This window comes from Colius striatus, chromosome 1 (assembly GCF_028858725.1).
Source record: "Colius striatus isolate bColStr4 chromosome 1, bColStr4.1.hap1, whole genome shotgun sequence".
Lineage (NCBI taxonomy): Eukaryota > Metazoa > Chordata > Aves > Coliiformes > Coliidae > Colius > Colius striatus.
This window is the reverse complement of record NC_084759.1, coordinates 87096206-87120800: the sequence shown is the minus strand read 5'-3', so window position 1 is coordinate 87120800 and position 24595 is coordinate 87096206. Positions and strand designations below refer to the sequence as shown.

General features: G+C 35.5%; 1 protein-coding gene across 2 annotated transcripts in view; it reads left to right on the top strand.

The window, feature by feature from the left end:
* The window catches only part of RPGR (retinitis pigmentosa GTPase regulator), a 60152-nt gene that overhangs the window by 14368 nt on the left and 21189 nt on the right, over window positions 1-24595 (top strand). For both annotated transcript variants that reach the window (XM_061988605.1, XM_061988604.1), the window contains exons 6-12: window positions 583-732; window positions 9165-9323; window positions 17786-17941; window positions 18489-18613; window positions 19759-19938; window positions 20847-21006; window positions 22837-22940. In XM_061988605.1, coding sequence (XP_061844589.1) covers window positions 583-732; window positions 9165-9323; window positions 17786-17941; window positions 18489-18613; window positions 19759-19938; window positions 20847-21006; window positions 22837-22940 — 1034 coding nt within the window. The remainder of the gene's footprint in view (window positions 1-582; window positions 733-9164; window positions 9324-17785; window positions 17942-18488; window positions 18614-19758; window positions 19939-20846; window positions 21007-22836; window positions 22941-24595) is intronic.

Genomic DNA, 24595 nt, shown 5'->3' with positions numbered 1-24595 from the left:
CGTTGTTCACTACCTTTTTTGATTTTTTTACTGCTGCCATTGGTCTTTTTGTCAATGGGAACTGGTCTTAATAAATCTGGAACAGCTACTCTGATAGTTTAAGGAAAACAAAGTGAAGCTTAGCAATATAGTTACCTGTGAAGAAAACCAATAAATAAGGCAAGGGTAAGTGGGATGTGTACCAGAGTCGGAACAGAGAACGATTTTGGAAGAAGGAGAAGAGGTACGTGACTTGCTACTTGAAATGAGAAGATGCCTTAAATTCACACTGACCTCTGGCAACTGAATTGTCTTGTACACTCAGTCTTCCTCTTTTTGAAGGAATGATTTTACATAATAGTTTTGCTATTTGTGGTCTAACATCCAGTGATGACTAAGTGTTCTGTGTTACTTTTGAAAAGGTTGAGGGATACCCTATTACTTCAGACTCTTTTGTCACTTTATGCTAAATACCATTTTATGTCCCTGAGATCATGATATTTAGCATTAGTATTATACTGATTTTATGAAATACTATGAAATGAGTAAGCTTTTTACTAGTTTTGGTTTTCAATCTGTTAACTATATGTATCTTGATTTTAGAGGACGGGCAGCTTTTTGTGTGGGGTGACAATTCAGAAGGTCAGATTGGCTTGGCTGATGAATCCTTTGTCAGTGTCCCTTGTCAAGTGGATGTTGGGAAACCTGTTTCCTCGGTATCCTGTGGATATTATCATTCTGCCTTGATAACAGGTAAGAGAATGGGAATAATCATTAGTAGAGACAAGTCAGTGGTTCTCAAACTGTTGTCTTTGTAAAGGTAGGTAATAACGTATTCATTACCTTTGAAACTAGATGTGCTGTAAGTTGTTAAAAACTACCATATGGCAGAAAGTCATCTATATAGTTTTATATCACACTGGGAGATTTCGACAGAGAGAAGTTCTGTAAAATTCTCCTAATTGATTTATTTGGGAAAGTTGTATGTAATCTACTATGTAATTGTTTATTATTGTTGAATTTACTGTATTGTGAGAAAAACCTGCAGTTAATTTTCTTCATTTTTACACTGTTGTGCAAAAAAGTGTTGGAAAGAATGGCTATCTTTTCACACTTTGTTTTTATTGTGAGAAATATTGTGAATTAATACTATGATTTTAATAATATATCTTTTCTTGAGGTGATCAAGTTTTTTGTGATAATCAAGTAATATTTTTCTTCTCTGGAAATAAAAATATTGAATAGACTTACTATTTTGAGGAAAAATTAATCTCATTTTCTATCAGTGCAAGATTGTTAAAGAAGTTTGATATTATGTCTTAAATTTAAGTTTTTATGGTCTGATCTCCAAACTAACCCATTTCTCTGTTACCTTCCATCTCTCTCTTCCCAGCTCTTTAATGTTTTCCAAAGTGATGACACTACTTATTTTTTAATAGTGCTAGTATGAGTGACCTTATCAGTCAATATTGATAGTATATTTATATGGGCAGCTGTGAATTCTTTTCAGCAATACAGATGTACATTATTAAACTTTACAATTTAGTCTACTCGGAGTAATTAAAGTTTCCAAAGGATCAATAGTTTTGATTTTAAAGCTTTTAGTTGAGTATCCAGCAACCGTTCAGTCATATACTTTTCTCAGGTGAGTCAATAAATATTCCTTTTCCACACAGGATATGTGTATAGCTCTCTGAGAACATACTGTTAACAGAATGGGAACTTCCTATGGTGGGCAGATGTTAATTATGTGTTAGGCTGGTAGTGTGCAACATTTATTACAGATGCTTTATTACAGTAAATTAATGAAGTGCCTCTGACTGATCAGGAGCTCAGCACCTGTTAGCAAATCTACTTATTTATTTGTTTGTTTGTTTAGATCCTAATGTTGTAAATCTCGAAAACCTTTTCTACACAGGAATGTAGATAAGCAGGCACTTCTTTATTATGCAGCTGGGAAAACACGGGGGATAGCTCCTCCGTAAGTGCTTCATTGTTAGTTACCATTTTCAAGGTTTTTATACAGCTCAAACGAATCACATTTGCCAACAAAAGCATGCATAAAATATCCATATATCAATTTAGCCCTTCAGCTTGATTGGTTCCCAACCAACACAAAATTTCAAAAATCAAAGTGATTGGTCAAAAAAAAAGATATCAGTACCTTTGTTTTAGTAACAACTAAGGTAACAGCCAAGGTAACCTAACAAATACATTCACCAGTGTCTCCTAGCTAAGGTAACAGGTCCCTATCAGGTGTAGTATGTAACTATTGCAGTTTGATCCTTATGTGATTCAAAGGAATACTTACTTAATCAATAGGTGTTTGAGTTACTTGCAAGTGCTTAGCTAATTGATTCAACTGTTACTAGGTGATTAACTAATGCTTAACAAGTGCTTGACTACTTATTGTGATGATAAGTTGTTAACTAAAATAATTGTGTATCTGCAACACTAACTTCGAGGATATGGTAAGAAGGTGTGTATTTCTGCCCTTGAGTCAAGAGCTGAAGCTTTGACTAGACTACGGAAGCATGTGACAAAAGCTGTCAGTAAAAGGTTTGAGGACAAGCTGACTCACAACAGTGGTTCACATCCTCAGTATTCTGCTTCTGAGAGGTGATAGAATGTAGCAAACTAGATAATTATGGAATATTTGTGTTAAGAGGAAAATTACTTAATCATTGAATTATGCTTTGAGGTATGTTTAAAAATTTGCCTACCACAGAGAGTTTTCCATGTATTTTTATTGTATGGTTTTATCTTGTATACTGGCATTCAGAGCCATTAGTAGGTTTTTTAATACATACTTCTGGAGGAAATTTCTGGAAAAGAAAGTGGCTCTGTATTTCCAGAAATGAAATTTGAATTGTTCAGGTGAGTGTATAATCTGTATTAATCCCCTCAATATCAATAAAGTATGCCAGAGGAACTTTTTTAAGATTGTGGTTGTTGTTAATGCGGAAGAAATGGGAGAAACGCTGTTAATAGAAAGCTTTCAAGACCTGTAACATCAGCTACTAAAATAGTATAGAATTACTACATTTTTACCTTTTAAACATGACTTGTACAATAAAACGCATCAAATAATTTACTAGTAAAACATAGTAACAGGATGTAGAACTTGTTGGGCTGGACTAATGAATGTAACACAATATGGTTCCCTTTCTTAATATATTTACATTTGATAAAAGCTGTATACTGCCTGAGCAAAAAGTTAGAATCACATGCATATCTGGATTATAACTAAAAAGATGGTTAACGAGCATACAACAAAAGATAATGTGGTCACGGAGTGCCCTCTCCAGGGCAGGATGTTCATTAATAAGAGACTAGTGAGAGAAAAAAGTGAAATATAGATTCCAGCTTATTTAAAACAAAACAAAAAAACAACCCCGAAGTTGTTATTTCTTTGAAACAGATGGCTTTAAAAAGATTTTTTCTAGTAGGCATTTGTCTTTTAGGTGTTTAACTACTATAAAGCCAAGTACAATATCCCTGGAAAGTAGAATGCAATCTTGACACAAACCTTTAGCAGATGAAAGCATGTTTTGTGGAAATTGTACAGTGTTCAGTCATCTGCATTTGTATTTCAGTTCTGTAACACTCCCCATAGATCCAAAGTGTCTCTTATCTAGTAGTTCCAAAAGGATGAGTTGTCACCTTTTTTTCTTTTGCTTTTTAGAATGCCTTCTTTACAGATGATAATTCAACTACTAAACACCAGTCACCTGTATCCTACCAACATACACATGTGCCCCTCTGATGCCAAAAGAAATTGTGGATGAAAGAACAGAATATATCCTGAATTACTTTTTAATAAAAGACACTTGTGTAATTTAAACTAGGCACAAGCACAGACAATGGCTAGCTCATTTCCATACACCAATTGGGAAGCTGGTCTGGTTACTCATTTCATGTTTGAAAGATGATTGTTTGCTCCCTTTTCCTCATCAAAGAATTCCACTGAAAAAAAAAGTTTTTTAGTTTTAAAGTTTCCACCCAGCTTTAGGACTTTTTCCCCAGTATCTGTTTTCTTTCCTTCCTTTTTGCAGACTTAGCATGTTAGGTCCCCATATTAGACGTGTGTCTGAAAGCAACAGAGAAAGAAAGAGGTAAGAGAGTGTAGCAGTGGTTTTGAGTTTATATACATATCTTTGCTTGATTGGTCTTTGAGGACATCATTCAAGAGGGGACAGTTTTGCAGAAAGCATTAAGTCTGGCAAGCATATATAGCTCATTTGTCCACTGGAGGAGATGGAGAGCAGGAAGAGCCAATATATTGAGCCAGTACTCTGGTGTCTACATCAGAATTAGATTTGTGGAGCCAGAAAGGAATTGAATATATTAGACCTCTTCCGGTATTTCTCCTGTCTGAACTGTTACTGTGAGCAAGGTCAAGATAAATTCTTACTGAGAAGATGTCCTTTCATAGAGAGCTTTATGGTTTCCTTGAGTTCCCTTTTAAATGTACTTTATTTTGATTAATATATATTATGTTATTATATTTTTATTATTTGTACTTTATTATGATTATCAAGGATCAGTTTTAAAGATCATTCCACAAACACTTCCATGGTCACAATTTCTGCATTTGAGATATTTTCAACCAATTTGATCTTGAATAAATACTTTTTTTTCCATTTAATCTATTCAAGGAATCATAGAGCGATCCAATTCTTTTGTCTACTGCTCTCATTTGCCACTATCCAGGTCTCATATCTTCTCTTATCTGCAGTATGTACATTTGCCTTTGAGGGGTAGAGATGGGGTTCTCCATTTGCTTTCCCGTTGCCCTGACATACTTCTGTGACCTAAAATTTAGTGATGCAGAGAATGTACCACACTAAGGAAAGTTCAACACGTGAGAATGTGAGTCATATGAGAGGAGAAAATGAAATAATCAGAATCTGTTGTGAACAGGATGTCCTTAAGATGAAGATACTCTGCGTATATACTGTACTCAACATTTTTCTGGATTTGACTGTATTTTTTTATGCTATTCTTTATAGGTTTTAGACTAGTATTTGCCTTAAATGAATGCATAATCTATTAAAAATTGCTTTAATAAATGGGTTTATCTTTGTTAGTTGAATTATTAAGTTGAAAAAATGTAAAAAAACTTGATTAGTTTGGGAAGTCAATGAAAGCTTGGCCATTTGAATCTCTAATCCTATTCATTAGATTGTGATTGGATTAATATTTGTAGGGCAGTAGTGTTTAAAAAGAAGTACTGATCTCTTCAAAGAGAACTATGTAAGTAGTTAACTCCCAAATGCTTTGAGATGTTTATCAGCTTTTCTCAAGAAATATATGCCAAATGAAAGAGTCTTTAAACAACACTTACTTTCAAAAAACCTTAGGGTTCTTTTTGTTGTTTTTTTTCTTTCTTTCTTTTTACTTAGAATCCCTAATAAAATATCTTTCTGTCAATTGAATGTTTTGATTACAGAAAACTTTATATTGAAATTTATTTGTTTGGTTTTAAGTGGCCCGCTGTTTTAGAGTAGGAAATTGATGCTGCTGCAAATAACTGCAAAGTATCAGTCTGTTCAGAGTATTTCTGCACTTAGGTATACGAATAAAGATCAGATTAAAACGGAAAATCAAGCTGAATAGAGAAGCCAACACAGCCCATAGTTTAGAAATGAAATGAAATATACTTTCCATAGGTATGATAATTTAATGTTTTTTTAAAAACACAGACAGATGGAAATTACTCCAAAATACCTCTTTGAAAAAGAGTATAGAAGAATGCAAGGCATTTGTGCACAGATACATGCAGATAAATGAAGTATTATAATATTGTTGGAGTAGTTCATGAGTACAGGAAAGAAAATCTTTGATAGAAAACCCAAGGATAGCTGGGAAGATGGGTTTTATACCTCTGATGATGATAGGAAACACAGCTGCTATCCTGTTTCATTGTCTTGCTGAAGAGAATGTAGCTCTGTGAGTAGATTGTGGGTGGCTACTATTAACAGCCTGAGCCCTGTGAAACCCTACAGCAATTGTAAGATTGTATTATTGTCATTCCTTGATTGCCTCTCTGAGCAGTTAATGCATTCAGTCAAGATGAGAAGTTCAGTTGTCTTAATGGCCTAGGAGCGTGGTACTAGAAGAATCTGTGCCATTGTGAGAAGCAGAAATGATATAGGAAAACATAGAAACCATATAAAATAGCTTAGGGTTTCTTTGACTAAGGCAGAGGCTAAATTTCATAGGTCTTGTAAGCTTTGCAAATAAGTATTATTGTGTGAAAATTACCTTCTTAGTCTTTGTTAGAAGTGCTGAGTTGCAACTTTATGTTGAGGCCTAGGACCCATTGTCCATTTCAAACAGGAATTCATAATTTATGAAAAAAAATGCCCTTTTTGTGGTTTTTGCTCCTTAAGTGTGTTATACATTCATTTAGGAATTTTCAAGTTAATTGATAAATTTATGCACTGAAATTAATTTGGAGCTGAAGTATCTTAAAAAAATGCATCTTTTTTTTTTTTTTTGGTTCTGAATGAACTTTACCATAAAATAAAAGACATATTTCAGGTTCTCCTTATAGGAAAAATTAATTGTAAACCTATCCTCTGGCTTTCTTTGGAGAAAACAGATCATCATTTAGACATTTGGGGTTTTTTTCTTGCTTGTTGTGGACTGTTGATACCAAAGGTAACATACATCACTGATCAACATGACTGCTCCAGAATTACTTCCTCTAAGAGGATGGGAGGGGAAATGTTGTTTTATTAAATAAAGTAGAAGTTTAAGAGTTTTCAGAATTAATCAAAACCCTTCTGATAGAAGGTCTTAGCAAAAGCAGTCTCTGCTGCTGTTCTATGCACCCACTTCAATAGGCACTCTTTACCACAAAGTAATCAAGAGCCAAGCGCCACAAAGAAAAAAAATATATATCACTGGCAAAAGAGTTTTCCAGGACAAAGATATTTTGGATGTAGTTTATCTTTTAGGTTTACCAGACGACTTAAAATATATTACTAACTAGTTGTCCCATAGTTACACAAAATGAAGATGCGGTTTTGCAACCTGAAGTTCAGTTTTTTATTCATACAAAAGGAAATTTTAAATAAGTGTATTGCCAGACTAAAGATCAGGGAGATTCAATAAAACTGATACATTTCATACTGACACCAATTTTGGCTTTATGATAATCAGAATTAAAAATTCAAACTGGTAAGATTGCTTTCCTGTCTTGGCTCATACACCCAAGTTTCAATTAACTTCCGTTCATTTTGAATCATATCCTTCAGTTTTTATTAAGTTGGTTCTAGTAATTCGACTAATCTCATTTGCTTTTAGAGGGCATATGTAACTTCATTGTTTCTACTTTATGTTTTTATTCATAGGTTTATCTTTGACTCTTCCATATTTCCTAATTCTGTGTAGGTTTTTTTTTTTTTTTTGTCATTGTTCTTAACTTCCCGAATTTTAAGTTGTGGCAGTCAAAGTGCATGGAAAAAGCAACAGATGTAGCAGCTCCGTAAATGAGGGAATATTTGCAAAAGCTAACAGAAAACTATGGACTTGTTCAATTCTGAACACCTAAATAAGACTGCAGCTTTCAAACTTTCTTTGAGATCATCTGTTTTCATTGTCTGTTGGTGAAGACCAGCATTTCTAAGGTTAACCCAATTTTTACCTTGGCAAGGAATTCATGGCTTTTGAATAGGAATCTCTCAGATACTTGTGCATCATGCAATAGTAATGCCTCTAAGCGATGTAAAAGTAGATTTGGGAACACTAAAAGTGTTACTCTGGAAACACTAAATGTACCCCACCGAAAGTAAAAGTACATTTTGTACTGAAGTACAAATCTGCATGTTTCCAAAAATATTCTAGATAGGTGCTTCTGATGACTGAGCTTTAATAATGGAGTAAATGTCTGGGGTTTGTTTTTACGTTGGTTATGTAACTGTAGCTATCTCTTCACATTTCCTTTAGCAGGCAGCTCCTCTGCTAGTTTCAACATTTCTTTATCAGACTAGCCTCATGTGAGAGTTTTGTTTATCCGTGTGCTTTTTGACTGGGATTAAAAGTCTGACCTTTTTCCTACAGTGTATGATGATTTTTTTTTTTTGTAAGTAATTTCAAATTCAGAATATGGGCCACATTTGCTTAGGACACTACTCCACAGATAACCTTTTTGAGAGTGGAGAACACTCAGCTATTAACTTCGAGCTTTCCAGGCAGTATAGAGACATTTTGTACCTAAACCTCGCTCTGACCTGTTAGAATAGTTTGGGGCCCCTTAGCACAGAAAATCAGAAATGTAGATAAATTGTAAAAAACAGATGTAGGTAAATGTCAAATGTAGATAAATGTAACAGATGTAGATAAATATAGCAATGGAAAAATACATTTCTCATGTTCTGTTCTTAACTATCCAAGATGGATGTACAGAACACTGTCTTGAATGGTAATTAAGACTTACATAGCAGCAAAAAGTGAAAGGAGTGATTGGAAAAGATGAAACAAAGGAAAGCTGAAAATAAAATGGATTACACAAATTTGGGATTGAACAGTTCTTGAACTGGATAGGTCAATGAGAAGGGTCTTCTTGTAGCATTGTGTAGCAGATCAGAAAGAAGTTACAGTAAGAGACCTGTAAAGACCCCTCAATATGTTTTTGAACTTAATGCTGGTGGAGTGATTGCTGTGGAAGCACTGCTGTATTCTTCTTGTTGGATGTATAGCTCTTTTCATGCTGTCCAGACTGCACACAGTTTTGTGTCATTTATTCTGTGTGGTTTTTTTCTTTTTTAAAATCTATATCTTACAAGAAGAAAAATTTTGATTTTCCAACAAAATTCCAGGCAAAATGATCCTCTATTTTCATGCAGATTCTTACAAACAACTTCTGTTTACATAAATACCATTTACAGAGGGAATTGAAACCTCTCAGAAGCAGGGTGTGTATGGTTTTGATTTTCCCTTGGCTAGATTCCTTACAGGATAAATATTGTGGTTCCCATCTTGGAGGGGGCTAAACTTTAGCCCTGTCTTGTCCTATCAATGCAGAATTCTTTGCACAACTATTTGGACATTATACAAGTATGTTCCATTATCCCATGATGTTCATACACTTTTCTATCTTACCACAGCAGACTTGACAACCCATCTTTGCTTCTGAGTGCGTGCTTTAAACCCTGTTCTGATCTGTGTTTTCACAGGAGATGGAGAGCTCTACACTTTTGGAGAACCTGGGAATGGAAAACTGGGATTATTGCCTGAACAGCTGAAGAACAGTAGAGTCCCACAGCCTGTACTGGGAATTACAGAAAAGGTTGATAAGGTTGCTTGTGGAGGAGAACACACAGTGGCACTGACAGGTACGCAATGTAACTGGCTTTCTTTACAACCCTTCATCAGTAAACTCAATTTACTTTAAAGAATTTACATCCAACTGAAACATAAGATGTTTGAATGATCCTAAGTGAGAGACGGTTATACATCAAGATGGCAGAAATCCATGTAGCAGTTAACCTAAGTGCAGGTCTGTGCTGTGTTGCACATACAGTTTGATTTCAGGCCTGTGCTGCTTCACAGAACCCTAGGCTACAAGGTAAATTTAGTCAGCTAGTTGTAACACAAAAGTTGACATGGAGCTCCCACTTGGTACCACTGGTTACAGCACTTATGGGTCTCTGCTTTTCTCTAAAACTTCAGCAGCAAGTTCCCATGAGAATGACCTTTTTATTTGACAGTGTAAATGATGAATAGATTTGTTTGCTTGTAAGAAAAAGTTACAAGAGTTCAAATGATCAAAGTGATGTAATCTTCCATGGATGGGATCTGTGTAGCATACTGTGCCTGGCTGGAGGCCTGTTACACATGTCAGGATTTCCAGCATCTGAAGAGATACAAGATTGTTGATACTATCTTCTTTTTGTTTATAGTCTTACTTCCAATAAATAGCATTTTAAGACATATTTTACTGGGTCTGAGTGCCTTTCTTACTGGAATTGCAACAAGCCAGCACCTCCTGGGGAAACAGAGATGATTGGTGTTTCTTTCCTTTAAGGAACTTGAAAGTGAAATTAGTATGAAGGGAGAAACTTTAAAGGAGGGCTTCCATTCTGTAGTAAGTTTAAATGACCTGGAATATTTAGGAAGGCATTTAGGAAGTCACTTTTAGAGTAGTTGTCTGTTAATAGTGATGGAGGTGCACAATATACTGGATGCTAAAATGAGTTAAATAAAATAGTATGTAAATATAAATATATATAAATTAAATATTATATTTCTTTATTTATTTATATATAATTATATAAATTTTGTGTGCCAATAAATTAGCTCTTCAAAGAGATATATCCAAAGAATCGCTAGCTATTTATTTCCACAAGTTCAATCCTCAACTGTAGTTCATAGAAGCAGAAAAGGGAAATTTGACTTTGCCCACAGATGATTTTAAAACATAACAGCTTTGGTGTGTAATGAATTCCATACCTCTGTAATATGCTCTCAGTCTCCTATTAAAATGCGAAAGTGTTCCAAAGAACCATAGAATCATAGAATGGTAGGGGCTGGAAGGGACTTTTAAAGATCATCTAGTCCAACCCCCCTGCAGAAGCAGCTGCACCTAGATCAGGTCGCACAGGAACATGTCCAGGCAGGTCTTGAAGACCTCCAAGGAAGGAGACTCCACAACCCCTATGGGCAGCCTGTGGCACTGCTCCCTCACCCTCACAGTGAAACAGTTTTTCTTATATTTAAATGGAACTTTTTGTGTTCCAGTTTCGTCCCATTACCCCTTGTCCTGTTGCTAACTACAATAAAAAAAAAGGATGTCCCAAACTCCTGACACCCACCATTTAGATACTAGGAAAAACTTCGCTATGAGGGTCACAGAGCCCTTGAACAGGCTGCCCATAATGGGTTGTGTAGTCTCCTCTGGAGACATTGAAAACCCACCTGGATGACTTCCTGTGTGACCTACTCTAGGAGTAGGGACTTTGGACTAGATCTTTCGATGTCCCTCCCAACCCTTATAATTCTGTGAAGTTGTGAAAATAAGTAGAATGTATAGATATTAATCCTTAAAATCTGTATTTTGAAAATGCTAAATAGTCATCCCCTGTCCTTCTGATGGTGAACCTTCAATGATCTACTGCAAGCTGCTGGGAAGATTAAAGGTAGAAGGGATGTGCTGAGAAAGGTTATGTGTAGTGATGAGTAGAGCTGCGAGATTCTGGGTAGGTTGAAACTCCTTTGGGAATACTATTAAGAGGAAATAGCGGTAGCCAATCCAGGAAATAATGCAAACATTTGTATCCATTTCAGTGCCTTTGCCTCTTTTCTCAGCAACATACAGCCTTAGCCTGGCAGTGTTCTGTGGTATAAAATAAATGTCTTTGCATGCAATCAAATTACAATTATTAGGAAAAAAATTACCCTAAATTTGGAGCCAGCAAAGGTATAAATCATAGCATTATTTTATGGGTTATAAAGAGAAATTCTGCAGAAAGAATTTGATTATCATTATTGATTATTTTTGTAACCATAAATCTGAAACCAACCAATCATTTTTTTTTTAAATGGTGTTTTGTATGATAAAAATTTATTACAACACATAACTGTTGCAACAGATTTTGCAGGGAGATGCAGACCTAGATGATATCATAATTACAGTAAAATCTGTACAAGAGCTGGAACAAAGCAGCAAAATAGAAATGACAAAAACAAATACAGTGAAGAAAACACCATAGTAAGTCAGTGTCTCAGTATGTAAGATTTACTTGCCTGTGGGAATAGATTTTGTAGTAGAAGACAAATAAGAAATTCAGTGCTGGCTTAGCTTACAGTTGATGATGAAAGTGTTGAATACCAGAAGATCCAGTTGAGTCAAGAGGAAAACAGTAACATGCAACAAAATACATTTCTGTAAAGACAAACTGTTGTTCTGATAAGAGTCAAAGGTCAGATGTTTTTTATGTGCTTTAGCCATTATTAAATATGCTACACCTGTGAACTTCTGCCTTATACACTTTGAACAAAAAAGTAGAGGATAATGGAAATATTGCCTCAGGTGAAAGATACTTCTTCAGGAGTGTTGACATGCGGAACTCTTTCTGATGCAAACTAAAATTTGGGGAAAGACTTGGGAGAAGAGATAGATTTGAACACTGTATTAATGTAGAAAGTGAATGTAGTGTATGTGCATTATAGGCTTTGCACCAGAAACCTGAAATCAGTACTAAAGTGTATATTGCATCTTGAGTTGAAGTGGTGTGACCACAAAGAATTCAGAAAAGGGATGCATCTTTAAAAGAGGAGAAGAGTCATTTACAGCTCTTGAAAGCTCATTTTTCTAAACTAAGAAAGTAGCATAATTTTGAAGAAATTATCTATCTTTCATGTATCATCTCTCTGAAGATGGCTCCTGCTTGGCTTCAGCAACACAATGTATGCTGATGTGGTTTTCATCTTTTCAGGATATGTCATTTCAGTCTTACATGTCTGACTATTGTATATTCCCCTGTTTCATCCATATCATTTAATGTAAGAATAGAATAGAAGAAAATATCATATGGAGAAACTGTTGCACATCTTGACTCATTTCTTTTCATCAACTGTACTTAGGTTTTATCAAATTAGAAGAAAGCATTATCCAGTTACTTTACTGAGTACAAGGCAAGTTTCTTCCTGACTCTCATACATAATTAGTCGGTTCCAAAGCACTTCATTTGATTTCTTTTTTGTGACTGTCTTAACTATTCTGTTGGCAATTTTGCATGATAAGGACCATGTTATCTGGGTTATGAAATCAAGCTACTATTTGAAATCTCTCCAGCAAACATCAGAGTAAATGGTAGAAAGTATATATTAAAATATTTCAGGTTTCTACTCTGAAACTCCACAGTGGAAACTTTTATGGGTTTTATTTTTGGTTTTTTTTGTTTTTTTTTCTTCTCTGCAGAGAACAAAAAAACTATTGAGAGCAATTATTTGGGAAAAATTGTTTTAAAAATACAAGGTTTTAGAAACGTTGAATGTGGTATTGGAAGACATCTTTACAAGTCTTAGTGTTACTTCTGCCTTTAGTATTTGCAGTTGTACTAGGGAATAAATACTTAAAAATTCTTTCATGCAAAAGTTTTCTCTCACTGTAGCAGCACAAACCTAATAATTTCATCACAGTTTATGAGCCAATTCAAGAAGATTATGTCCTCATCCCAGGCAACTTCTCTCAAAGACTAAAAAAAATGCATCCACTACCCACAGTGCTTGCAAATCCTTCCTACTGAAATGAAAGCTGTTGTTCAAAAGAAAAATAAGAGACCAGCAATCTTAATTTGTGTGCTTTTCCAATAAGGATTTTTAAAAGGTAGAATAGTGATAACCTGTGAATCTAGAAATTGGAGAAGAAACAGAAGATTGGGAGTGGCCTTAAAACCTTCAATCTTTTTTTCAGATGATGAGAGATCCTGTGGGAATAACCCTGCCTCTAAAAGGATATATTACCTCCTTTTATTCTCTTAAAGGAGGGAAAGCAAAGATCTCTCTTCAAAGGAAGAAGTGAAGACATCCTTTGAGAACAGATCATTTGACATAACAGTACAGCACATTAGTGTGTTAGTATGTAAAATGTTGGGTTTTTCATCTTCTGTCTCAAAGTCTTTTAAAAAGAAAGAAAGTGAAGATACCCTTTTGAAAGAGGATGAAAAGGATGAAAAAGCTCTACCTCTTCATGACAGAGCTGACTGTTCAAAACAGACAGGATTATCTAGATTTTTCAAACCATTCTTAAGTCTCTCTACTATTTATACTGAAATCCCCAAATCCAATTACTAGCTTGGGGAAAACTGAGTATCATGTTGACAGCTGATTTTTACAGTAATGTTTCTCAGCCTAAGCCATTTAAAAATAAAACTATTGTAAGACTGGATAGCATAGTAGTAATTGTAGCAGTAGTAGTAATAATAATAATAATAATAATAATATTCAAGGAAAATGAATCTACATGGAGAGATATAAGCATATCTATCTGAGTCCAGTTTTGTTCCGTGGATTTTTGTCTATAGCCTTAAATACATAGCACAGAATGCATGAATCTTAAAGACACTCTTGGAGCTCACTCAGTTCTTTCAGCAGATAGCATATGTTAAAAGAACCCTGAAAGCTGCATAGATTTTTACCCAGGACTGTTTTATTTTTAATAAAAACAGTCATGGAAATTAAAGAGCTCTTATGTACCTCAGAAGATGCCTGCAAGGGTGGAAGATACACAGTTACGGGGGAATATCCCTGTTCTTCTCAAAAAGAAAATGTTGGAAGTGAAGGAGAAGCAGTCTCAGCACTTCAGTGCATCATTTGGAACAGCGAAGCTGTTTGCTTCTGTGGAAGCTCTGAAACCATTTCTCTTCATCTTGCAAGGGCCCTTCTCATAGGCTGCTGCTGTGGAGGCTACAGTTCCTTCCTTTAGGCCAAGACGGAGCTTGTGTTCTGTTTCTTGTGGGTGCTGTTACTATCGCTGAGCCTTCCTTGTGATTAACTGATGCACTGGAGAAAGTGCTGCTTCTCTCATGCTGCTGTGGCCATGTCTTTCCTCTCCCCTTGTACCACTATGGTGCTGCCTTGACCATTTCACAGGAAATTGTATCATCAAAACCACCCAAAACCTGGATTACTGAGCTGAACTGGCTCACCATATAGCCAGGCAGACAGCAGAGACAGTGCAAGTGAGGACTGAGGAGAGAGAATGAGGGAATGAGATCTACCCTTTTGCTGACAGCAAGTTTTATTTGTCTTGTCCAACCATATCCTTACTGGAACTGAGGACAGTAAGAAGGTGGTGATATTGAGGCTATATCCCCTTTTGGATTTGTGCTGTAGGCAAATTGATTTACAAATTCAAGTTCAGGATGATGAAATTCACCTCTGTCATTTTGTCACAAAGTCTACAAGATTGCTTTGCCATAAACTTTCCATGTGTTTATAAAGCCAGGTTATAGGAAATACCTCATATCTGCTAAAAGGTTATTGCTGAGGTTTGGCCTCACTTCTGCACCAGAACAGTGTATCATTTAAGAAAGATGCAGGTTTTTTAATCTTCTTGGGCCTTGATAGTTGACTAATAAGCAGATCTAGGAGGAGGAAAATTTAGGTGCCCCTGTTCTATAGGGACAATAGAAGAAATCCTTCTTCTTAAAAGGCACACTAGCTTGTTTTGTTTTGGACTGCCCTCCTCGTCAGTAGAAACAGAGGACAGAAAGTAGTTCCCTGTACTTTTAAAGTTAGCATTTGAGAACATCTCCTGTTGTCAGCAGGAGTAGGGAGGTGATCATTCCCCTGTACTTGGCTTTGGTGAGGCTGCACTTCAAATACTGTGTTCAGTTTTGGGCCCCTGTCTACAAGAACACTGAGGTGCTGGAGAGGATCCAGAGGCAGGCTACCAAGCTAGTAAAGGATTTGGAGCACATCTTGTATGAGGAATGGCTGAGGGATCTGAGGCTGTTCAGCCTGGAGAAAAGACGGCTCAGGGGAGAATTTAGAGCTCTCTATGGCTACCTGAAGGGAAGTTGTAGCGAAGCAAGAATTGGTCTATTCTCTCTAGTGACAAGCAATAGAACAAGAGGAAACGGCCTCAAGTTGCACCAGGGGAGGTTCAAGGCTGGATATGAGGAGGAATTTCTTTACTGAAAGGATTGTCAGGCATTGGAACAGCTGCCCAGGGAGGTGATGGAGTCACCGTTGCTGGAGATGTTTTAAGAGACAAGTGGATGTTGCACTTAGGGAAATGGTCTAGTGGTTGATAGGGCTGGGACAAAGGCTGGACTGATGATTTTAAATGTCTCTTCCAGCTGAAACGATTCTGTTATATGATTCTGTCTCCCTCTCAAGACAAATATAAAAGTCATTGTGTGTTTCAAGCTAGAATTAAAGATAACATCAAAAAACTGCAACTTTACTAAAAATAATTATACTAATCAGATAAAGCCATGTAACTGGAAAATGACAAGGTCTGCCAGTTCCCAAACAAATTTTAAAACAAATGCAGCACTTCTAAACAGAATGAATAGAATCAGCCATCCCGAGGAAGTCATTTCCTCAAATGAAGGTGAGACTTCCATTTACTTAGAGAAAGATCCTTGTTTTTTCAGGTGTGCTTTTTTGATTTGTGTGCAGAAAGTCTGAATGTCACAGCAAATGTCTTTTTAAAGATGCTGAGGTGTGTTTTTTCTTGCTCTGAAACGTCCAGCAGAGGGAGCTTTACTATTACATTTAGAAAAAAAAAGAAAATGTTGTACTCAATATTTTTGTCTATAATCTGAAAAACTGGGGGACCAATGGGATTTTTTTATATGATGCATGACATCTGAATATGGAACACTTAAAAAAGGGCAGGAAGGGCAAATGCTTTCCTGGGAAGAAGATTTTCAGACATGATGTTATGGTATTTCATCATGGTTTCCTTTGAAATTGGAAAGTTCAATATAAGTTAGTAAGTATACTGTGGTATCAGTAGAGAGTCTGGTTTGTTCACTGCTTTCTCTTTCCTTGACAGTACTGAAGAATTAGTTTGAGAGCATGATAATATAATTTGCTATAGTATTTCTGCAGCTTGTGGCCACTCTGAGAAATTGATTGCACAGTATAAACTACTTTTGTGGCATTGAAACTTACTTTGCTAAGTGCCCTTGTTTCCTTGACACAAACAAGTACAAGCAAAGATTCCCTGTTGATTGTCATTCCACATACTCCACTGTGAATGCCCATTTCTGTCATGCTTTTTAAGGTGGTGAGATCTTAGACTTGATGGCATGATCTGCACCATGTTCATACCAATGATGTAACAATATATTGCTTTTAATTCTCTGTTCATTTTGCTTGATGTACAACATATTTTGTCCTTCTCAATCTTTATCAAGTTTTCATAAGAATTTTTCCGGTACTTTAAATAGTACTTCTGTAACTTTTCCTTTGTTGCCTACATGCAGAAGAAAAAGGAGCAAGGAATAAAATTCTAGGAAAACTTCACATTTCTTTTCAAAGACCTTAGTCTTTGAATTTCCCTTTTTAAGCCTGACCTCATTAAGATTCCCAAGCTTCACAGTCTTCCCCTGTTGTGATGGAGTGCCAGGGATGGACACATGAAGAATCTTTTTGGCTTTGGAGAAGCTCTTATTCTTTTTCCTGGCACAGACTATCCATTAAATGGACAAAATCTAAATTTGGAAAGATGATCATTCTGTCATAAGAGAACACAATTTTAATGTTCTCTGTATTTAATTCAGGGGTGATTTAGTATCTGAACAGAATACTGAAACCTATTCTCTTATTGTTCCATTCTCTTCTTAAATGCAAATTAGTATTGATTTAAAGAGATCTGTTCTATTAAATTCAGGACCATACAGTGTACATGCAGGTAATCAGAAATTAAGGTGAGACTACTGTACTCAAAGATGCACATATATGTAAACAATGTGGTCTTGAGTTAATTGCAGCATTTAAACTTCCATAAATATTACAAAACACAGTGATTTAACTGTGTAAAATACTGATTTTGCAGTTATGTTTGAAAGTATGTTGCATATTGAAACATTCAGAACTCTGTGCTTAATTTTCTGGGTTTTATTTTGTTAATAATTGAGAAATGTATTTGATTAATTTACTTTTTCATTAATTAATGCCATTAATTTAAAATAAATTTATTGCTTAATTATTTTATATTAATTTTAAATTGATGAAACACTGCTTTTTTGATACTGATGTCATTTGACTTCTATTTGGCAGGTTATAGTGTGTATATCTCTCAATGTAGTTGTTGTTAACTTTGCCCGCATGTTTTCAGAGACAGATGTATATACTTTTGGACTTGGACAATATGGGCAGCTGGGACATGGTACTTATATTTTTGAAACTTCAGTACCAAAGTCTGTGAAACACTTAAAGAAGCATAAAATATGTAACGTTACATGTGGAGAAAATCACACTGCTGTAATAGCAGGTATGTAAGTGAAAAATTCTGAAATGCACTTCCAACGACTCTCTAATATACTGTAAAAACTTTCTTTATCAAGTGAGCAGTAGAAGAAGACAAACTTACTAGTTCTAAAGGTTAAGTGAGCTAGTGAGAAAGATAGATTTGATATTAGGAATTTCTGATTCACAGCCATGCCATGCCATGCCATGCAAAGCCCTGTTCACAGTATCTCATGAGGAATTATAACCTCGTAATCATGTCTTGCTCACAAGTACTCCTGTTAGAAGCCTTTGTTTTTCGATACAATTTCAATCTTGTTATTTTGTTGTTGGTTTAGGGTTTTTTTTACAAATTGTCTAGACTAACTCTTACCTCAGACAATACTTTGCATGAAAATATGCATATTTATCTATCGTGTTCATCTGCTGAAAATACAAAAATATTTGTTCAGGTTTTGCTTTTGAAAGAGAAATATTCCCTGCTTGCATAGTATGTTACTTTGTGATGGTTTTTTCCTCATTTTTTATTGAGTCTTCATTATTAGTAACATCTTTGTTTTTTCCACATACAGAGAATGGCCTCATGTTTACTTTTGGAAATGGGCGGCACGGCAAGCTGGGCCTTGGAGAACAGAGTTGCACAAATCAGTTTGATCCTACTCTGTGTTGCAATTTCTTGCAGTTCACAGTTCTTTCGGTAAAACTTTTGTTCAGGCTTCTTAGCCATCTAAATAGTAATCATTTTATGAAACATGTTTTATTAATAAGAGTTGAAGTTTCTTTATAGAATTATTTCCTTTTGTAACACATAGTTTGTAGTCAACACAATTTGAAGGAGAAAGAAAATTATATTTACTTACCACACTGTTCATTGTGTTTAGAAAGTGTTTGATTTGGCCTAGACGTACAGACTGTGCTTTAGGATTTTACTTAGTAGTGTTGTGCTATACTGTTTGGTATGTAGAGCTGTAGTAGCCTTTGAAATTAAGTATTTATTGCTCTTATGTTGTTGTCAGTAGGGAGAGACCAACATCTGTTCTGAAAACACCAAAGTGTCATCTTTTCACTTGTTATGATTATTTATACAGTGGTATATTTTTAAACTGTAGGAAAATTTGAGGAGTTACTTTTTTTTAATCAAAATGGGATGAGAATGCAGAAATACTATTTTCTTTTAATGACATTGTATTAATCTATTTCTTGAGGTGTTTAAGAAATTAATGTCACAGAATTACTAGCAACAAGACTGCAACATGACTCAGAATTGAGCAAACTTTGGGTCAAAGGTCTGTTGATCGAATCTGTTTATGTTGCTGGACTTTATTGTTTCAGGAGGTTTTGTCAGAAGTGGTATGGGTTTTAAACTTTTTTAAAAGTGAAACCTCTGATTTTATGTAATAAGACCTTGTCTATTGGAAGGTGTGGGACTTGCTCTATGTTTTGTGACATAATACCAAAGTTTGTATCACTGAAGCTATCTGCATTGCACACATCTGACTTGCATCAAAATAATAAAGTTGAATCCCTTAAAAATCAGTGGAAATATCTTTACTTACTTCAATACCAATAATTTAGTAGACTTGTCCTGTGTCCTGTTCAATGCAAATATATTGTATTTAATTAAGAATAAGTGAGTATAGATCACTGGTCATTAATAAAGGTAATTAAGTACCTTAAGTATCTTGCTAACATCATTAAGAGCTGAATTTGAAGCAATTTAATATATCTTACTTTTATTATGTTTTTGTTATAAACTAAGCCTCTAGAGAGGATTGTAATAAAATGAGATTCTTGTATTGGTACTTGCAAATGAAATAATCAGACATCTTTTTGGTGCTGTAGGTTGCTTGTGGTGGTTGTCACATGCTAGTTTTTGCTGCTCCAAGGCCTAAAGGATCTGAAGAGGTACTTTTAGAAGATTTATGTGAGAACCATTTGACTTCTACTATCTCTAAAATCAGTGGATATTCACTAACAAACACCTTAAAACTAACATCAGCACGAATGCGACGTCGAGAAAGGGTAAATTCAGAGCTGTTTAGCATTGCTATGCTTCCTTTAAGAAACAAAATTACTTTTAAAGCTTAAATCACAAAATATACTCATCAGATAAATGTATCTTCTTGAAATACATGTTTATTTTTAATATATATAAAAAGAGAATGAATATCTACCCTGTTTCCGAAGCTGATCCAGGTAAAAGATAGGTATTGGTCAGATTTTACTCGTTTATTTCTGTGAAGAAGACTCAAATTGATTTTGTGGTTTTTTAAATTCTAAAACATAGAGGCTGTTCCTTTGCATTTTTTTTAAATACCTTAGAAATATTTTTTAGAAAGAACAAGAACCTGACTCTCTTTGTTGTTCCCTGAGTCCTTGAATATATCAAGTTCGTTCATAGTTTATAAAATATCAAAGGACAAAGTTTCACAATCAGCTTGAAACGATCCTGAGATCTTGTATCTACTTAAAATAGTCGTTTCCTGTCCTTTATCTCTATTACACATTCCTTGTGATTTCCTTGAACAGAACAGTTAGATCTTTTTGCTTACCTATGTGAAAGCTGACTACCATAAAAACACATTTATTTTGTAAAGATATATTGATGTTGTAGATTAAATATTTCATTAGTATTTGAGAGACTAGCATTTTCACTTTAAATAAAAATCAAAACTTCTCTTTCTTTTTTATCTCTATTTTAAGACTGTTTGAGATTATTATGTAGAAATGATCTCAAATGTCCCACTGTATACCCCTCCACTTTGTAGGACTACAGACTATTAAAAGAGTAAAGATATTTTGTTTATGCTTTGTGTGCAAAGTTACAACACTGTATCAGCAACTAAAAGAAAATACCAATTGTTAAGTACAAGAGGTTGCCTACATTTTATTCTTCTACTCTTAATATATTTTTTTTAATCTTCTGAAAGTCACCAGAACAGTTTATGCAAATGGCACAAACTCTGCCTCCACTGGGAGAAGGCTTCTTAAGATCTTCATTGCCTGTGACTAGCAACACTAGCCCACTCCGTTTTGCTGCAACTAGTCTCCCCAAAGCTGAGCCTCTGAAGGATAGAGACCATGAAAAAGGTAGTGTCCTCATATCTTGCTATTTTCTTATAGTTATGTACTTTGGCTGTTGGCATTCTAAACTAATGCTCAGTTTGAACATGAAAAAAGGTTTAAGTTTAGTCTTTCTTCAAGAGGGTCTGGCAGCATACAGACATGAAATTTGGGAAATGCATGCTAGAAGTTGCTTCATACTGTTCATGTTTGGAAAATGTGCTTAAAGATTTAGAGGAGAGTGGAATGAAAGAAAAGCAACTTATAAATTATAGAAGAACTGTGATTCCTCACACCTGCAGAAACAGGACTTCACAGAAATACTCTAAGGTTAGCAAGTGCTTTCTCTGTTTTCTTAAAAAAGAAGAAATAATTACAGAAAAAAAAATATTAGGACCAACCTTAAGGGTACAGGAAGAACTACAAGAGACCTTGGATAAGAAAGGAGGTCTACTAATTCTTAGAGGCCTCATCTGGAGTCCTGTGTCCAGTTCTGGGCTCTCCAGCTCAAGAGGGACAGGGAACTTCTGGAGAGAGTCCAGCGCAGGGCCACCAAGATGATCAGGGGACTGGAACATCTTTCATATGAGGAAAGGCTGCAGGAACTGGGGCTGTTTAGTCTAGAAAAGAGGAGAGTGAGGAGGGAGTGTCTTGTTAACATTTACAAATATCTAAATGATGGGTGTCAGGAGGTTGGGACATCCCTTTTTTCTGTTGTAGTTAGCAGCAGGACAAGGGGTAATGGGATGAAGCTGGAACAGAAGTTCCTCTTAAACATAAGAAAAAACTTATTTCACTGTGAGGGTGAGGGAACACTGGCACAGGCTGCCCTGGGAGGATGTGGGGTCTCCTTCCTTGGAGATCTTCAAGACCCACCTGGACATGTTCCTGTCTGACCTGATCTAGGTTGACCTGCTTCTGCAGGGAAGTTGGACTAGATGATGTCTAAAGGTCCCTTCCAACCCCTACCATTCTATGATTCTATGATCTTTCTTCAATGCAAAAATACTCTTCACTGTCTGTTTTATAAGGTGATAAGGATTTGCAATATTCTAGCTAATGCTAATGCCTGGATAACAATACTGATGCAGTGCTGGACTTTTGCACAGATGCTCTAGAGCAGTTCTGGACTTTGTCTGGGTTTCTGAGCATATGTGATTTCCTGGGAAGAGCAATACTGAAGAGTGCAGAATGCAGTGCTTCTGTGTAAAAGTTAGCTCAGATTTATTGGACAGTAAAATCCAATTTGAAAGTAATTAGTTCAATTAGAATTAAGATGATTATTTGTAAAGCTGCCAGCATGTCCATTAGCATTTCTGGTTCAGGAAAAGCAATGCAGGGGAATTTGGATTCCCTTCTGAGACCTAAACCCTCAGATTTTGTGCCGTATGAAACTGATTGTATACCTGATGAACTTGAGATGAAGCTGACAATTATGTAGGTACAGTTTTATGGTGCTGCATTGGAGTTAAAATTGCTGTCTCTCCGTACATTACACAGATAATGTGTAATGTAGATAATGTGACTGCAGCTAATTTAATCTGTTGGTACACTATTATTAATGAAATTATCCAAAAGATACTTTATCTCATGTAATATTTGTGCCTTGAAAGCCTTCAAAAACTGTAGGAGATCTATAGTGCACAGAGGCCAGATTGCTGAGATACTGTAGTGTTATTAGTGACAAAAAGAAAGTTGAAGTGCTTCTGCTGTGTCTTAGGGTTGGGGAATGAGGAATCTTAGGACTTCAGTTTAAGTCAGCAAAATAGAAATTATATCTATTTTACAAGACTAGAATGTTCTGTTTGCTGTACAGTGCTTGTTCATATGGTGTCTTGTCTCTATTTTATCTTGAAGAAAAGAATTATCAAAATGATAAATATGGTGAGGACTCTGCAGAAGATTCAGATAATGAGAATATTGACAGAAACCTTGGAGATAGAACTGACGTCCTAAATATGGTAATAAATTTCACTAATGAATCTGTGATTCAATCCTTTCTCTGAAGAGAAGAACAAAGCAGTTAAATCATGTTTAAAGTTTTAGTGCAGAACTCCTGACTACCCCAGAACATCACATGTGGCACCAAGAAGTACTGACATAGTGTTATGTGAACATGCATTCCATATTGTCATTACCGAATGCTAAAATGTTTCCCTGTTCCAACTAATGTTGAAATATGAGATTGAAGTGGTCCAAGTAGTGTGCCCCCTAACCATGCTTTAGGTCTGGATATCAGAAGGAAGGAGGACACTTGGTACCACATGATTATGTTGATCTCTGACCTTCTTTTTCTTGATCATTTCCAAGAGAGAAAATTATATGCAATAAAGCAGTGAACTGTCTTTTGCTATTCTAATAAGAGGTTTTTATAAATACAGGTGGATCATATTAAAGGGAAGACCAAAATGCAACAATTTTGATTCTTTGGTAATCCCAACACATGTTCCTACATATTTCTTTTATTTAAAAGGTGTGTTCAGCTTACGGCTTGTGCACCTTTCCAAATCACTTTGTTTTCCAGGCAGATCTGATGTGTGCTGGCCTTAATGCAGTGAACTGGAAGGAATGATGTTTTTTGTCTTTTTTTAAACTTCAACAGAATAGAAAAAAAACAGGCAACTGACTGTCCGCTGATCTCAGAACACGTTTTCAGCTATACTGGAGGGATTGCACATTTTGCAGGAATTATTGCTTGCTTGTACTTTACAGTACTTACTAATTTAACAGCCCATTTCTGCATACAATTTATTTAACAGTTATAAAACTTTTTTTTGTTTACAAGAAAAATATTTTCATATGTGATGCACAAGATGGCCTTCCTTACTTTACTGAGGCATTATTTATCACATATTGTACACGTTATGTGCCAGACATCCTTCTCCTTTTTGTTTTTCTACCTGTCATGAATCCATTTAAAAATGTTCATCAGAATGAAATAGTAAATTTGAAAAAGGTCAGGCAAACTTGTCAAAATACAAGGAAAAAAGATTGCTCTTCTTGAATCTCAATCAGAACAATCTGTTACAGCATAGTTGTTTCAATTTTTCTAAACTGTGGCCACATCTTATTGAGAAGTGTGACAAAAGGAGGAAAAGCCTTTAATAACATATTGACAGAACAAATTCTTGGGAGTCAGAATCCAGAACTGTCTGCACTCAGTGCTGAAAAAGAATATGGTGGTTAAACCATAAATAGTTAATAAACAGCAGCAGAGAACATTATCTTGTCATGTGGAGTGTGTGGGAAGGAATGACCAAAATCTCACTCTACCTGCTCACCTAGTAATAGTCTACATTGCCTTGCGTTTTGGTTTTTTACTTTATCTAGAAGAGGTGAAAGCATTAGACTCTAATGAAAATTTCTGCTATGTACTGTTTCTTTGAATATATTCTTTCAAGACTGTGTGGTATCAAACTGGATACTAAGTTGAAAGTTATGATGAAGATGTTATATTTGTAGCCATAACTTCAGGGTGAGTAGAAGGTGGATCTAAAATATGCTTGTGGACTGTAAAGAGAGGGCATGTAGCTCCCAGTCTCTACAGACAGTTTAGGTATTGACATCTAAGCTAGTTGCTGTTTTTTCTCTTTATAAGCAGTAAAGGAGGGAGTAG